The 15719-nt window shown below is 44.3% G+C and overlaps 8 protein-coding genes across 8 annotated transcripts; 3 read left to right on the plus strand and 5 right to left on the minus strand.

The window, feature by feature from the left end:
* Positions 1-2739: 2739 nt before the first annotated feature.
* On the plus strand, positions 2740-4896 carry K444DRAFT_670888 (uncharacterized protein; the record flags this gene model as incomplete). The annotated part of the gene is made up of 7 exons (XM_024887682.1): positions 2740-3050; positions 3110-3151; positions 3225-3505; positions 3563-3594; positions 3734-3816; positions 3869-4538; positions 4614-4896. The coding sequence occupies 7 exons, from the start codon at positions 2740-2742 to the stop codon at positions 4803-4805; spliced, it is 1611 nt and encodes a 536-aa protein (XP_024726110.1). The 3' UTR covers positions 4806-4896.
* On the minus strand, positions 4873-6888 carry K444DRAFT_605250 (C6 transcription factor). Its single transcript, XM_024878847.1, has 3 exons — positions 6744-6888; positions 6311-6663; positions 4873-6194 (listed from the first exon to the last, which is right to left on the minus strand). The coding sequence occupies exons 1-3, from the start codon at positions 6816-6818 to the stop codon at positions 5267-5269; spliced, it is 1356 nt and encodes a 451-aa protein (XP_024726111.1). The 5' UTR covers positions 6819-6888; the 3' UTR covers positions 4873-5266.
* A 492-nt stretch (positions 6889-7380) lies between these two features.
* Positions 7381-9701, minus strand: K444DRAFT_549512 (uncharacterized protein; the record flags this gene model as incomplete). Its single annotated transcript, XM_024876461.1, has 5 exons — positions 7381-8225; positions 8276-8367; positions 8415-8978; positions 9026-9141; positions 9192-9701. 5 exons carry the CDS (start codon positions 9699-9701, stop codon positions 7381-7383), a joined length of 2127 nt encoding a protein of 708 aa, XP_024726112.1.
* A 336-nt stretch (positions 9702-10037) lies between these two features.
* K444DRAFT_622777 (AB-hydrolase YheT) lies at positions 10038-11842 on the plus strand. The gene is made up of 4 exons (XM_024882163.1): positions 10038-10860; positions 10915-11280; positions 11334-11462; positions 11521-11842. The coding sequence occupies exons 1-4, from the start codon at positions 10219-10221 to the stop codon at positions 11656-11658; spliced, it is 1275 nt and encodes a 424-aa protein (XP_024726113.1). The 5' UTR covers positions 10038-10218; the 3' UTR covers positions 11659-11842.
* A 217-nt stretch (positions 11843-12059) lies between these two features.
* K444DRAFT_638721 (uncharacterized protein) lies at positions 12060-12698 on the minus strand (the record flags this gene model as incomplete). The annotated part of the gene is made up of 2 exons (XM_024884298.1): positions 12060-12338; positions 12387-12698. 2 exons carry the CDS (start codon positions 12696-12698, stop codon positions 12060-12062), a joined length of 591 nt encoding a protein of 196 aa, XP_024726114.1.
* A 96-nt stretch (positions 12699-12794) lies between these two features.
* K444DRAFT_622779 (imidazoleglycerol-phosphate dehydratase) lies at positions 12795-13651 on the minus strand. Its single transcript, XM_024882164.1, has 2 exons — positions 13340-13651; positions 12795-13274 (listed from the first exon to the last, which is right to left on the minus strand). Exons 1-2 carry the CDS (start codon positions 13614-13616, stop codon positions 12862-12864), a joined length of 690 nt encoding a protein of 229 aa, XP_024726115.1. The 5' UTR covers positions 13617-13651; the 3' UTR covers positions 12795-12861.
* A 140-nt stretch (positions 13652-13791) lies between these two features.
* On the plus strand, positions 13792-14308 carry K444DRAFT_549508 (uncharacterized protein; the record flags this gene model as incomplete). The annotated part of the gene is made up of 3 exons (XM_024876460.1): positions 13792-14009; positions 14058-14074; positions 14121-14308. 3 exons carry the CDS (start codon positions 13792-13794, stop codon positions 14306-14308), a joined length of 423 nt encoding a protein of 140 aa, XP_024726116.1.
* Positions 14309-14402: 94 nt separating this feature from the next.
* Positions 14403-15570, minus strand: K444DRAFT_549108 (P-loop containing nucleoside triphosphate hydrolase protein; the record flags this gene model as incomplete). The annotated part of the gene is made up of 3 exons (XM_024876426.1): positions 14403-15148; positions 15199-15419; positions 15467-15570. 3 exons carry the CDS (start codon positions 15568-15570, stop codon positions 14403-14405), a joined length of 1071 nt encoding a protein of 356 aa, XP_024726117.1.
* Positions 15571-15719: the final 149 nt, after the last annotated feature.

Below are 15719 nucleotides of genomic sequence, written 5' to 3' on the forward strand. Positions count from 1 at the left end.
AATTATAATATAAAGTCTATTTAGAAAAGTATTTCTAATATAATTATTTTATAGAAAATCTATTTTCTATTATCTTAAACTAGGCTTAAAGCTAGTCTTGAAATTATTAGTATTAAACTCGAGCTTTATATTTTACTAAATAGACCTTGAAATAGAAATTATTTATAGTATTATAGCTATTCCTTAAACTAATAATTAAGGCCAGAATTAGATCTAGTTTATTATAGATATAGTATATAATTAGATCTTTATTTTTTTCTCTAGCTACTATATATAAGCCTTATTTTTTAGTAATATACTTATATATATCTAAGACTAATTTATTTATAAATAAGTATTTTATTATATTTGCTTTTAAAAGAGCTTATAAGGTATTTGTATTAAATTATTAAATTAATTAGATCTTTTATTTTTTAAAACTTTTAGCTATAAATATAGTTATGTTTTTATTTAGTCCAGAAAACTAATTAAGGGCTTTCTTTCTTATATAAAATAGAAGAGTTATAAGAACTAGTTATTTATTATAAATTATAACTAAAAATATAAAATATCTATAATATATAATAGTAGTTATATCTAAAAGAAAGCTATTAAAGGTTCTAATATTATTAATCTATAAGTACCGGATTCCTCTAAAGGTTCTTTAATAGAAGTTACTATAATTATTTTAGTAATTAGTAGATCTATAATAGTATTAATAATCTCGATTATCTTAATAAAAGCTTTAATAGGATCCTTAATAAGATCTATTTTTAGAGGAATTAAAACTATTATTCGGGTTATTACCTGGATTTCCTTAATAAGTATCTTAGTAAGTTAACTTATAGGTATTCTTATTTATATAATAATAATAATTATTTTTCTTATAGTAAATATAGTCTTAATTATTACTATTTCTATTATTCTAATTATTTTATATCTTTTTATTCTTTCTAAATTTTTTTTATAATTTAGGATACTATAATATCTATAGTTCTAGTTAAATTTATTAGATAGAAAATTATCTAAATTATCTTAATTATTTTCCGGAATTAGTTCGGATTTAAAATAATTTATAAAATATATAAAGAGATTAATATTATTAATATATAAGATTTAAATACTAATAGTATTCTTAGTATAATTCTTGAATTCCGTTCTGGTTTTCTTATTTATAGTTTTAATAATAATAATAGCTTTCCTAATATCTTTATTCGAGAAATAGCTTTTAAGATATAAAAAGGCTCTAGTATTTATTTTATTTATAAGAATAATAATAAGTATAATACCTTTTTTCTAAGATTATTTGAAATAAAAGTTATTCGAGATATTAAAGCTTTCTTTTAGACTATTATTATTACTTAGTCTAGCTAATCTAGCTATTTTAATAAAGAGATTCCGTATTTCTTCCGGATTTAATTATAGTTATTTTAATAATAAAATATAGTTAGATAAGTTAGAAATCTTATAAGAAATATTAGAAGTTATAGATAATAATTAAGGTAATAGTTATTTCTAGGTAAATACTAGATTCTTAATATATTTCTTAATAAAAAAGGCTTTTTTATAAATTCGTTAAAGATTTAATAAAAGAAATATAATCCGGTAATAGGAAATTTAATATTATTTTAGTTATATTAATAAGGAACTTTCTATAAAGGAAACTATTAATATAAAAGCAGATTAGAAGTTCTATAATTCTTATAGCTATCTATATTCTAGAAAAGAAAAAAAGGAAATTATAGAAGTAGAAATAGGTTATAATATAATTATAGGTTATATTATATTAGTTAATTATATATTATTTAGTTATATAATAGTTAATTATATTAGGCTAGTTATATAAAGCCGGTTTAAGAAATAGTCGGGAACTAGTAATAGCTATTAATAGTATTTACTAATAATAGGAAATAAGAAAATTAAGAATTTAGGAGATTTAGACTTGGATTTTTTAATAAATTAATTATTTAATTCTCTTAGTTACTAGGATTTGCCTTGGCCCTAGCTATAATATATAGAGAAATATTAGCTTAGTATTAAAGTCGAATAAAGCTATAAACTAATAATTTACTCGGGATCCTATTTAGCTTTTATAAGAAGGCAAGTTCTGGATCTATAAGATAATTCTAAATAGAATTAGTTATAGATTTTAATAATTTGAAGTTTAGTAATATATAGTTTATAACCGGACTTGGTTAGGTATGATATTTAACTAATTAATAGATCTAATTAAATTACGTACTCAAGGGCTTTTCCTTAGTACTTAATAAGGAGCCAAGATCTGGATTTCCTCGGTCTATAAGATGGCCGGAAGATAGTTATAATAATTTCTTTAATAGATTAATTACTCTATAAGATATGGTTAGTTATAGCGGAAGCAAATTTATCCGTATTCGGGGAATTTTTGTATAGTACGGAAGCGTATAATCCCTTCTTGATCCACGAAGGATTACTTAATATAATTAATCTTGTATTACTACTATGTCGAGGAAGAAGAAGAGATTAAAATATATGCATTTTAATGGACAAACCGCCACTGCCTCTTAAGGAGGCTAGCGTGGATGCCGCTGACTAAGGTATAGAAGGTCTGGTCCTTCCCATGACAGCTCTCCCATATGCGTAAAGCTACGCTACTCAAATAACCTTCACTAATCTTGTATTTATACCGGTCACTTCAATCAGTCGTATTATTGTGTTTCTTGTTTCGTTGGAGACTTTATATCTCAGCCTGCAAGCCACAACCGTTTGTCGTCGCCTCAAATGTTTTCCATTCGGCCCATCTTCCAGTTTCCCTTCTTCGCTGCTGCCAGTGTCAGCTCGCATGGTAATCCAAAGATCCAATGGGGTCCTTGCAACGCAACCGAAGTCAACAGCACTGCATCCATAGTGTGCGGTAACTTGAACGTCCTACTCGACTACACCGAGCCAAGTTCAAACGCAACACTAACGCTCCAGCTTGTCAGAGTTTCTGCTGAATTGCAGCCATCAAAGGGGAGCATCCTGTTCAATTTTGGTGGTCCGGGTGCAACGGGACGAGGGTCTTTGGGACTTCTCGGCCCAGCTTTATCAGCGTGAGGGTTCAACCCAAACAGACCATGCTTCTCTGCCCGTACTGATCTTATCTTTTCAGATTCACCGGTGGCTATTATGATCTTATTGCTTTTGATCCACGGTAAGAATTAGGCACTATCTTGGATGATCTTTCTGTCAATCAATGTGACCCAAATCGTGCCTGCATTCAAAAGTGTGGTTGATAATCCGCCGAAATATAGGGGAACTGGAAACACCATCCCATTTTCCTGCACTGATAATGATGTCGACAAGAACAATATGTTAAACGAGCTGAAGTTTGGTAACTCTTCGGACGTTGCCTTGGGAAGACTTTGGACGCAGGGGGCAATCAATTCAGACCTTTGCTTCCAGAAGTCAAACGCAACCGGGAGCCTTATTGGCACAGCTTTTGTTGCAAGGGATTTGATAAGTGTTGTTGACGCTCTTGATGAAGATGGGATGCTCAGGTACTGGGGTGAGTAAAGAGTGCAGAATCACGGACCCAAAGAGCCAAGCTTACAATACGTGATAGGGCTCTCGTATGGCACGACCCTGGGTGCAACTGTACGTGCACCTCCCGGCATAATGTTCCCTCTTTTGGTCGCATTGCAATTTAAGTGATCTTTCAACACGTCTTCGGAGCAGTCAGCCCACAAAACTCACCTATTGAAAGAGTACTGACTCCGAGCTATGAACATCCCAGGTTGCTTCCATGTTCCCCGAAAGGATCGACAAGATGATTTTGGACGGTGTTCAGAATCCACATCAGTATTACCATTCTGCTGCGTATGTTCTTTTCACAGAGACAAATAAAACACCGACCACAAGCCCTCCACAGTGATTTCGAAGAGTGGTCCTCCTCAGACAAGGGATTCTCAGGCATCTTCTCTAGCTGCGTCGCAGCTCCTGATCTGTGTCCCCTGGCTCGAGGAAAGGCAACCGCAGCTGAGCTCGAACAAGCTGTCTGGAACCTGATCAATACCGTCAAATTTCACCCTACCCCTCTAGGAAGCTTCATGCTCGACTATAACGTTCTGAAAGGAATCATAGTACAGAGCATGTACGGGACCTTCTACTGGCCGCTATTAACCACCCTCCTAGATATGCTGATCACTGGCAACACCAAGGATGCACTGCCCGTCTTAATCGAGCTTGCAGGTGGTACAAGCGTAACAGAAGAGTCAAAGCAAGTTCTTCTGGGCGTCATGGGAATTCATTGCGCAGACAGGACAGTGCGTGTGTCAAAGTTCGAAGATTTTCTCCCAGTGGTCGACCAGCTATACAAGACGAGCAAGTTTTTCGGAGACGTCACATCTGCGATTAGCATGATTTGCGCGCAGTGGAAGATGAGCGCCAAGGAGGTTTACAAGGGCGATTTTCAAGCAAAAACGAAGAAGCCGGTTCTGTTCATCGGCAATACGGGCGATGGCTTTACTCCCCTCGTCTCTGCCTACAATGTTAGCTCTGGATTCAAGGACAGCGTTGTGCTGGAGGTCAACGGCTACGGTGTATGTACCGGATCCACTCTTAGACGGTCTCCAATTTAGGTCAAAGGTCATCAGCTTACTGTCATGGAATACTAGCACAGCTCTCTTGCAGTACCTTCCACTTGTGTTTTCAACATTATTTCTACTTATTGGTTGAATGGGACCTTGCCGAAGCCGGGCACCGTCTGTCAGGCAGACAGACCACCGTTCTCGAATACAAGTCTTGCTAAGCGGGATAAGTTTGAGGACATTTCGGACGGCTTGAGGAAGGTGTTTCGACGAACTTAGAGCTCATATTGTACAGTGATTCTCTAGTACCTTGATAGGCTCTTGGATTTCTGTATCCTAGTTTAGCCACCACTCAATTATATAGTCCTCGAAACTCTCCTCACCACCAAGCTTTCTGAGAAGTGTTTCGATATTATTTGTGAAGCCATGAGGGGAATATTATGCCTGTCTATAGAGTAATCTTACATCTTGTGAAGTCCAAGGAGCAAAGAGATTGCCCCGAATCTACTTCCTACCAACACCTTCTTTCTCGGCCCTTAAACTTAGATCAAAGTCAAAGCGCCATCCGTGAGTGCTCTGCAAGGTCTCTCCGGGATGCAACAGAAACAAATTCGAGCCATTTTCGTGAATCAATCTTTAATTGATCACAAGTGGCCATTGCCCCCTCAACGCTCGTGTATTGCCTGAGCTCGACGAACTAGCTGAATTTAAGGCAGACCAATGATTATATTTTGTCCCCCTTATATTACCAACTCTTCCTGTTCATAATAAAGGTCCCGAGGGCAAACACAGTCCTCTATCACCAACGGCGGCAAGCCGGCCTGCTGCCTTGTCCATGTTATCCCCTCCCGTCCATCTGGAATCGTTGCAATAGGAGTCTGCAGAAGAATCTCCGAAGTCTTTTTCACCAAGTCCCGTCCCGTCGTCGTAATCCACCACATCCTCGGATCCTCCCCATACCGATCCATGAGCACACCGAAATACATGAGCACAAACAAGGCGACCGGCTCCTGCTTCCGGATCGCCCAGATAAAATCCGCACCCGCGACCGGGATGAAGGTCAGACAATATCCTGCGATCAATCCCCGTGCGTCCTCTGCAAAGCAGTACTTCAACTGCGCAATCGCAAGCCAATACATATACCTCTCACTCTCCGGCGGACTAGGGACCTCCTGTCCCGCAACATGGATCTCCTCCTTCATAGCAGGTAAGGACTTCGGACTCATCTGACGACTGACAGATGTCATTCTGTCAAGCGCGAGTAGAGTCTCGGAATCCAAGATCTGCATCGTCACATTCCCGAGGCCAAGGACTGTGCCGACGGACATGGGGCTCTCCATGAGCCATTGCATGTTCGTCGCTGCTATATGTACAGCGCCGATCACCATGTCGAATGCGATGCCTATGCGATCTATGGCGCTCATCCGCTCAGGCGGCAGGGCGAAGTTGAAGGTCGCGGCTATCATGGCGAAGTAGTAGAGCAGATGTAAATTATCTTGCGTGATATTACTCAATTCGGTGCGGAAGGAGGCGCTGGCCTTGTTGCTATATTCTAGTGCTGCGGGGAGGTACGTAGCTGGTGTTCCAGACGCTCGAGCTAATTCCAGAGCTGAGAGAGCCAGGATGCCGTTCATCAGGTAGGTGTTTCGAAGGGCGACGCGGGGGAGACTTCAACGAATTAGCAACTTGTTTCTTTCGAAGGGAGGGAGCCGGGAGCATAGCTCATGCTCCCGACCAGTGAAATAGGGAGCTCGGGGCATGGGACAAAGAAATAGGCCGATTACTAGTCTTGCAGGTGCGGTTGGTCTTCGGGGACGGCGACGAGTCCCATATAAGTCCTCGTCGTCCATCGATGCATGAGTTCCAGTTCTAGGAGTCCGTGAGACTCAGGGGTGCTTGAGAAAGCAGCTGGTGAAGAGACCAACGAGTTGGCTGGAGGAGAGACTATAGATGTCCTCGAGTTGATAACCGAAGAAGAGCCTGATAAACAATCCGGTGGATTACTTCTTGCCGTCTTTTTGGGACGTCGAGTAAGTGATGTGGTAGACGAGCTCGCGCTGGACTCTGGAGGAGACTGGTAGACGCAATCAAGCTTGCGAACTATACAATTCGCACAAGTCGGAACTTGCTCATCGCACTGCTCAAGATGTCAGCCTTAGCCTTCAAACCCTTTGGACCAGACAACGAGATCAATGGAAAACCCTCCTAGTCACGTGCCTTTACATGTCGCTTCTTGCAATTCTGACACCCTCGCCGCGATTTACTATGGGCCTCCCTTCTTTTCCTCTCCATTTTCGATTATTGAAGACTGCCCTGTAGTATGCTTAAGGTTCAGGGCAACGTGGCCTTCAGATGAAATCATTCTGGAGATTCTTGTTCTACGGTAACCGTAGATCAGTGGCTGCCTAACAGAACTGGTGGAATGCCTTCTGTGGCGCAGCATTCTTTAGCCGAAGACAGCGTTGGCCCCTGACCTGCTTTAAGTTTAGGCCTGGCTACCTGCAACTCTGGACTACGTTTACGACCCGTTGAGATATCGAAGGCTAGGGGATCTCGCTTGAGATGAAATTGCTTTATCGCGGAGCTTGGGAAACACAATGTTGATTGGCATTGAATTCCTCCACCTAATGTTCTAGGAGGCCTGGACATCTCCAGGACTCCTCAAATCGCGCCATAAAGCCCATTGATATTCGCCCCGCCACTTGAAGCAAAAGCAAATGGGTATACATTGCGCCAAACACTGTCATACATTTTGGTCCCAAATCCCATCGCAATGCACTAAAGCAAACTCCTGCCATGTCGTCAAACCCCCTCCTGAAAATCCCACGCCACATTGTACATAAAACTCCCCCTGTTACACACCGGGTAGCGCCTGGTCTGCATACTTCTGTGCCGACGCCATACTAGCTTGCGCATCTTGCGTTTTCCCTTGCACCTCATAGCACCGGGCCAGCATCCCATCAGTTACACTCATCCAAAGAGTGTTGCCGGACCTGGTTGCTTGGACAGAGGCAGCTTTCGCACTCTTTTCCGCTTGTGGACCAATGACACCATTGAAGAAGCGATTACACATGATGCTAAGACATATGCACATCTGATGTATATTGGCAGTTGTGTTTCCACAAGCCAATGCTGATCTCAGCCGGCTCTTGATCTCGATTAATTCGAGCGGAGGATTCGTTGGAACTGTTGCGCCAACGAGGTGAAATGCCATCCTGATGTCCGGATTCGGGTGATTTACGCAAACCGGCTCGAGCTTCTCCTTGACTGACAAATTTCGATCAGGATTTTGCAGTCCTTTGTCCTGCACGATCCAGAGGGAGTTGAGTGTAGCAAGAATAGCTATATCACGCTCGACTTGGTCCGCCGAAGTCAACGCGGTACTCTTGGCTGTGGTCAAGCTGAGCTTGGGATCCCCGAAGATCTGTAGAGCGGTATCAAAGTCTCCGATACCTTGATGGTAAATTCCATCGAGGTAAAGAGCAAGACTGGCTAATGGGCCTGTCAACGACACTTCGAATTTACGCACGGTGGTCCTGAGGTCGTCAATATATCGTTTTGTTTCTGTCCAATTCGCGAGTCCGGCACAGCAGAAAGCCATATAGATCCGGAAATAACATGAAATCTCGCCACGCCATTGGCGTTTTGACACGAGATCTGGAAGAAGGCCGGAGGAAGATCTGGCTGATCGTATGTCCCCTAGCGAATATCATAAGTATTTGCAAGCCTATAATCGAGATGAGCCATACCTTCCAAGGAGTCCAAGCCAGCCTGCAAGTATTTAAGCCCTTTTTGGTCACTGGAGTTTTTGTGTAGGAGAACCATTCCACATAGTAGATACCTAAGATAATTAGTGACGGTTAATCAAGGGGCTCGATCTTGACTTACGTGATGGAATAGGCATCTTTCTTGCCCAGAAATGTCATCATGAGGTTGTCCCCGCCATCATTTCCAATACCCAAGATCATTCGGGTGTCTTGACTGACAGTGTGCGAGCTCTTCGGGGTTCTGTTAATTGGAATAGCAAAAGTGTCATTCGTTGTGCCCCAGGTGTTCTCGTGAAGTGCTTTATCCATCATATTTTGCATGTCCTTTAGTTTGGTGAGCATCTCAACCGAGTTTCCCTTTATAATAGCGCAAGACACGTCGAGGATATGGGTCAAGCCAATGAGTTGCGGAATATTGCAGCTTTCGTCGTGTTGATAGCTCCGAGCCTGGGCAAGCGCCGTCTGAACATGCTGGAGGGACTCGGGACCCGGAATCTTCAAAAATGCCAGCGCTTCCATAAGAGATGCCGTGAGATGTATAGCATTATCGTTTTGTTGCTTCGCAAGATTCGCTACAGCTCGGAGATTTTGTACGGCGGCATGGTGATCTGTAAGACTGCCGGATTCTAATGCGTGTGATGCTCGAAGGAAGCGGAATACATAGACCCAGGAAAAGTGTTGGTACCTAACGAAGTTAGGCAAGATATACAATTTAGCCTAGCAACTACCCACGTTTGTGCATCAGATATGTGGCCATCCAGAGCTTTCATAGAAGCCTTCGGGTTCTTCTTCGCCATAAATTGTGCTAGCAAGAATTGCATGGCGTATTTGAGGTCGTAGTAGTGATTCTGAACGCTGTGTTAGCCCTACCCATGCGCCCAAAATAATATGAACATACTCTTTCACATAGTGCAATCCCCTTGCTCAAGGCAGTCTCTGCCTCCATCGAGTTTTCCGTCTCCTCAAACAGGACGCCTGCAAATCTCAACCGTATGTTTGCTTCCATCCTGGGTTGCAGTTTGATGCGCTTCAGCGCCGTATCCAAACAGCCTAGGCCCGTAGCAATCAACCCCTCGTAGGCCTCGACGTCGGCAACCGTCATAGAAAGCGCTGCGGCGGGTGCAAGCTCTTGCGCAGCCTGAAAGTATTCTTCGGCTAGCGAGACGAGAAGTTGGGTCATATCAGGCTGTGTATTCGCAGGAGTTAAGGGTGCCATTCTGCTCGAGTTGTAGGATGCTGGGTTCGAAAGGGTTCTTCCGCTGGGTGTGTTCTGCGAGAGGTGGGAGAGAAGGGATGGAGCGAGTGGTTGCTGGAAAAGTTGCGCAGGAGAGATGAATTGAGGTTGCTCAACTTGCTGCTGCGGGGGGGCCGGCGCATAGAGGCCGTTGTTCGCATAGTTTGTATTCATGCCATATTGCATCTGTCCGTTCTGGTTCCAGTACTGGCCATCGTTGGCGGGAGGTTGATAATGGAGAGGGTCATTTTCTAGGAAGGGCGAACGTGATTGCGGAACTCCGTACGCGTTGGGAGGATCTTGGCCAGGCCAGTATCCGTTGCCAGGCGGTGGGCCGCCATGATACGACATATTGCCAACTTCACAACCTCCGCATGGTGAATCCAGGGCTCAGGTTGATCTTCCCTATGAGGTCGTTCGAGGTCTCGCTTAATCTTATCGCCGAAACTTGTCCAGATCCAGGTGTTCGTCCGCGCCTCGGCATGGGGATCTCATCATTTTGAGGTTTCACTCTCTCCAAGGAGAACTTTCTCTGGGAATTTTCACTTATGATCTTTTTCGAGGTCTGTTTTAAAAGCCCGGCTCTTTTGTCGCTTCCACATGGGTAGTTTGCTTCTAGAGCTCAATCACATTCAAAGGCGATTTCCGAAGACTCGAGGAGCACAACTAGAGCTACATTGAACTCGCCGCAATGGAATGGCTAGGCCATGCCAAAACGACTTTCACTCACTCTCCAACTCCTCTTCCCCTCAACAAGAAAGATGGAACATCCACTGATTTAGTCTCGATATGCTACGAAGCAACTCCCCCTTGTCGTCTAAATCCTCTCCTATTCAATGGTCACCTCCAAACGATGTGGACAGCAATAAAGAACGACGGTCCACCTATTCATTATAAGCGCAGGCTGTTTGAGAATGAGGATCCCAATTTCAAAGGTTCATTCGCAGTTGATTTCGTTGTTCCTCCCTTTTCAGAGACAGATGAGAGTCTACCTCCCAGAACCGTGCATTTCACGGAGGAAGAATTCGAGAACATAGGATCTTTGGATACTCGTCCAATGTTAGTAACCCTGCATGGACTATCCGGGGGATCTTATGAGATCTATTTAAGACAGGTGTTAGCTCCTCTGGTAACGGCTGCAGGGGAGCGTGAGTGGGCTGCATGTGTAGTCAACTCCAGAGGTTGTGCTATGCATAAAATCACCAGCAATGTTTTGTATAATGCAAGGGCTACGTGGGATTGCCGACAAACCGTGAAGTGGTTGAGGAAGACGTTTCCAAATAGACCTTTGTATGGGATTGGATACTCCTTGGGAGCCAACATCTTGACCAATGTAAGTTCATCTTGGTCCATGTGCAATAAATTGTATTGATCCAAAGACTCGTAGTACATTGCCGAAGAAGGTCCATTATGTATGCTCAGAGCAGCTGTCATTGTTTCAAGTCCATGGAATTTGGACGCAGGAAACCGGGCACTTCAACGAACTTGGATTGGAAGAGAGATCTATTCCAAAACAATGGGCACTAATATGAAGAAACTCATCGACCTCCACTATGACCAGGTATCTAAAGGCTCTAGGCTGGATTTTGCCAAGATACGCCAGGCCAAATATCTTCATGAGTTTGACAGAGAAGTGCAAGGACCGACTTGGGGCTATCCGACAGAAGGAGCATATTACCGAGACTCATCATCTGTCGATTCGTTGCTCGCAGTTAGAATCCCATTATTTGCCATCAGTGCCAAAGACGATCCGGTAGGTCAAATCTTCCAACCACTTCTGCAAATATCAAAATTAACTCCTTTCAGATTGCGCAGGATGAAGCTTTGCCATACGAAGAGATGAAACGAACCAAGTATGGCGTCTTGTGCACAACCACCCTAGGGGGGCATTTGTCCTGGTTTGAGATTGGTGGAACTAGATGGCATGCTCGCCCGGTATGGCACTCTTCTTGGCACTCACGTTGAATAAGAAAATGACTGACACTTAACGTAGGCAGTAAATTTTCTCAATACCATGGCTTTCGAAGTGGAACTTGATGCTCCTGGCAATGTTAATGCAAACGGATCCGCCAAAGGAGAGGAGCTTGGCGACATTCGATTTAAACCCATGAACCGGAAATGGGCTCCCTAGAAAAAGATCCGATAAGTTTGATGCTGTACAAATAGACGCCTAATGATAGACTGTACATACGAGACGATACTCTTGGGTTTGGACATGCTTTCAGAAAGACAATGATACAAAGAAGTCTAGCACAGATTAGCACTCTGCTTGAACATACCACCGGTACCATGCAGACTGAAACAATAAATACGAGATCTGGTGATAGAACATTTTGGGTAATCGAAGTTCCTGATCCATGTGCATATCCGAGAAATGTTGTACCGATCGCTGTGGAATCCATTCATGTTGGGAGAAGTGTGTTCCACCACTTTTCCATACCTAATCCCACAATATAGCGCCTAATTGATGCTCATGTTCCCAACATCCCCCGCCAGAACGCCTCAAAATGCCATCAATCCATACAATGCCCCTCAAGCAAACGAAACGCTCTTCTTCTTCTTCAATTTCAACGGCCTCGTCCCGGCACTCCTCGTATCATCCTTCTCCTCTCCAGCACTAGGTCTCTTCCTCTTCTTCCTCATCCCCTCTTTAGTCTCATCCAACTTCGCCTTCCGGATCTCCTGCCTCTTCTCCGCCTCCGCCTTCCTCGCCTCGCGGATCTCTTCCATCTGCCGTGCCTTCATCATCTTGCTCTCAATCTGGCCCTCCTTGTCCGCGTTCACCATGGCGAGAATTGTCATCATGCTTTCCTATACATCGTCAGCCCCCTCCCCCTTAAATTCTTTGCAAGGACCTACTCTATCATCCACAAAAACCTTCCCCTTCTTCTTCCCCTTCGGCTTCTCGACACCAACAGGCGTAATCATATTCAGTGCCGGGATCCCCAATTCCTTTTCCGTGTACACTCTCCGCTTCTTCCTCAACGTCGCGAGATTCCCAGCGCTCTTTTGTGGTTTCGGAGGTGGGCCTTTGCCTTTCGGTTTCTTGGACTTCGAGACGCCATCACTTTGTGGTTTGCTACTTGTCTTGCTATTCCTGATTCCAGATTTATTCGCAGCATGTTTAGACGCATGCTTGGATTTCACGGTAGACGTTCGCGAGGGCGCCATTGTACCGGATTGTGTGGTTCGTTGAGGAGGCTGGGCTGCAGATTATGATTTATCACGATGGAAATATTTCTTGAAGCGGCCGCTAGCGCGGTTGCGGGGAAAAAGTCTAGATTTTGGGAGCAGCTTGGGATAAAACAGACGGGTATTTTATTCAAAGCTAAAATCAAGTACTCAATGTCCCTTTCGTGCTTGGAATCTCGCCCTCTCGTCCAGCTACTCTCGTAGTTGCAGCTCTGATAGCCACTGCCAGACTCTTAAAAGCCGATTCTGCTCTGTGATGATCATTGTCACCTCTTATACAGTCAACGTGGATTGTAATTCTCGCCGCCTGCGCAAAGCTCTGAAGACAATGCGGTATCATCTCACAGCTCAGATCTCCAATCTTCTCCCTCTTCAATCCCAGGTCTATCACGCTGAATGGCCGGTTCGAGAGATCCACCACTGCCCTTGACAGAGCTTCGTCAAGAGGGGCATATGCGGATCCGAACCGTGCCAGACCTGTAGGTGTGCCAAGAGCATCTTTGAATGCTGAACCGAGTGCAATACACACATCTTCAGCGGTATGGTGGTCGTCAACTATTCGCAGAACCCATCAGCCTCAATTCCCCGTGAACAGTGTCTCCCGTACTCTAGAAACGTACTGTGGAGATCTCCCTTGCAATTGAGCGCCAAACTCCAGCCCGCATGCTTTGCCAGTGCATGCAACATATGATCCAGAAATCCAATACCAGAATTGATAGCTATAGTCTGGCTTTTCGAAGCCTGCGTAGCATGGCCCTCTCCCCCATTCATAAGCTGGCTATCCGTGTCCGAAGGGAATTCTCCTCCGTCCAAATTGATCGCAAGCTGGATTTTCGTCTCATTCGTATCCCGTGAGAGAGCCGCCGAGCGGACTCTCTGCTCAGTTGATGCGACCATCGTTGTGGTGTACAATGGGTTGTGGTGGCTCTTCAGGGAGCGGGAGACATTTTCAATGTTCCGCGAGATCGGCGTTTGTTCGGGACAATGCAAACAGAGCAAACAGAGTTCATGACGTTGCTAACAAGTCTCACGCGATCTTCAACAAACAAAATACAGATGTGAGACGACACAAATGCCTACTTCTGGTGGTCTTACGAGTGATGAGGCAAACAGTGCTGCTTGGGAGGCTGGAAGAGGGGCGGTAGCTGGGGCTGTAAAAGTACGAACTTCCTCAAGATGGGGAGACATATGGACTAATAGGCGTCAGTGGGGTGCTGGTGCTGCCATTCTCGGTGCTGCTGGATATGTAATGTCTCCTATCTATAGAGGGTTGACTATTCAGTTCAAGGTGTAAGTTTTTCTGAGTAATACATTTCTTCAATGGCTGAGTATTTTTAGGTTTCTTCAGATGTCAGGTACTTTCCACATCATACATCAATGCATTTGTAACTAACCATCTAGGCATGATAATGGGCTCTTGTTTAGAAGCTGATCACAGCATCCGGCAGTACGAAGCCAAGGTCCGAATGGAAAAGCGTATGATCAGAGACCGAGCCGTTTGGGAACAATATGAGCAGGAGTATGAGCAAGCTCCGCGCCAAAGAAGTCATCATGAGGAGAGCCAGTTTACGAGTAATCGAAGTTCATGAAATTCTCAGCTTCATGCAAATGATATGGCTATGTACGCCGACCAGCCATCCTACACAGACCCCATAAACGCCTGACAATGCTTTCATATGTCCGTTATTTTGGTGCAATGAACTTTCTCGAATCCATATTCAGCTTTGCCAACCTCGCGATACATCCACTGAGCTGAAGTAGCGTCTGTACACCTTCCAAGATCTTCATATGTGTAAACCCAATCTCCTTGATGAACTCTAGCTTCGAGTGCTCACTCAGAGTGGGAATCGTCTTGGTGACTCGGAACATCGTGCTGATAATGTCGTGGCTCGAATATCCCAAGTTCCATAACTCCTTCAATGTTTCCAATGCAGCATCAACTTTTCCCTCGTAGCATGCCTTGATCATTGCCTGGACCTTGATTGGATGCGGTGAGTCGACAACCTTGAACACATTGTCTCCACTCACAAATCCAAAGCCAGCAAATGTTGACTGTAGATTGTTGATTGCTTGCCGCATATCACCCTCCGCACTGAAAACAAGAGCAGCAAGCCCATCTTCACTGTACTCAACCTTCTCCGCCTCAATGATCTGCAATAGCCTCTTCACAATTTGTGCGTCCGTTAAACGGGAGTATCGAAGGATGGCGCAACGAGACTGGAGGGGTTCGATGATCTTATTCGATTGATTGCACGCAAACGCAAATCTTGTTGTGGAAGAGTAGATCTCCATCGTACGTCGAAGTGCTTGCTGCGCCCCAGAAGTCATACTGTCTGCTTCATCGAGAATAACGAGTTTTTGTCGGCCTTGAGGAAGAGTGACCTTCTTCTGGGCAAAGCCTTTGATTCGATTCCGCACAACGTCGATACCTGAACACTGTGTTAGCGATTGCTCCGTAACTTCGAGAGAATTGACCGACCTCTTTCGTCACTAGCATTCAGCTCTAACACAGCCTCCTTGTAATTATCTCCTAAGAGCTGTCTGGCGAGACACAGGACAGAAGTCGTCTTCCCAATACCCGGCATGCCAGAGATAATCATATGAGGCATATTTCCCTCCCTCGCAATGATCTTCAGTCGTTCAATCGTCTCGGTATTGCCCACGATGTCATCCAGGAAGACAGGACGATATTTCTCAACCCTGAAATGTTCAGTCCGCGATATCTCACTAGAACGCGGGGTCCTTACCATGGTAATTCATAGTTTGCAATTCCGTTAGAGTTCGGCTTCAGAAGTTGCTTTGCCGCAGCGGTGGACGATTCGCCCATCTCGTCGCCCTTTGTGACAGCCATGATGGTCGAGGTGTTGAAGTTGCTTGTCGCGTCTTGACGCGGTCCAGAAACAGCTTTACGCGGTCCAGTCACGTGCCGGGAAGTTTCATCTCAGACAGGGCGGATTTTTGGGCTTGACAAGCTGAAAGCTCCAATCGTTACCTGGGAGG

The sequence above is a fragment of the Hyaloscypha bicolor genome (genome assembly GCF_002865645.1).
Source record: "Hyaloscypha bicolor E unplaced genomic scaffold K444scaffold_191, whole genome shotgun sequence".
Lineage (NCBI taxonomy): Eukaryota > Fungi > Ascomycota > Leotiomycetes > Helotiales > Hyaloscyphaceae > Hyaloscypha > Hyaloscypha bicolor.

Excerpts from the sequence above, each read along its gene's own strand:
- K444DRAFT_605250 (XM_024878847.1), bottom strand. The coding sequence starts at position 6,818 with ATGGAGAGGAAAAGAAGGGAGGCCCATAGTAAATCGCGGCGAGGGTGT. Across the intron at positions 6,664-6,743 it reads GCAAGAAGCGACATGTAAAG|TGCGATGAGCAAGTTCCGAC; the intron begins GCACGTGACTAG and ends CATCTTGAGCAG. Across the intron at positions 6,195-6,310 it reads CAACCGCACCTGCAAGACTA|TCTCCCCCGCGTCGCCCTTC; the intron begins GTAATCGGCCTA and ends AATTCGTTGAAG.
- K444DRAFT_622777 (XM_024882163.1), top strand. The coding sequence starts at position 10,219 with ATGGAATGGCTAGGCCATGCCAAAACGACTTTCACTCACTCTCCAACT. Across the intron at positions 10,861-10,914 it reads GAGCCAACATCTTGACCAAT|TACATTGCCGAAGAAGGTCC; the intron begins GTAAGTTCATCT and ends AAAGACTCGTAG. Across the intron at positions 11,463-11,520 it reads CTAGATGGCATGCTCGCCCG|GCAGTAAATTTTCTCAATAC; the intron begins GTATGGCACTCT and ends CACTTAACGTAG.
- K444DRAFT_622779 (XM_024882164.1), bottom strand. The coding sequence starts at position 13,616 with ATGGTCGCATCAACTGAGCAGAGAGTCCGCTCGGCGGCTCTCTCACGG. Across the intron at positions 13,275-13,339 it reads TTGCAAGGGAGATCTCCACA|TTGACGACCACCATACCGCT; the intron begins GTACGTTTCTAG and ends TTCTGCGAATAG.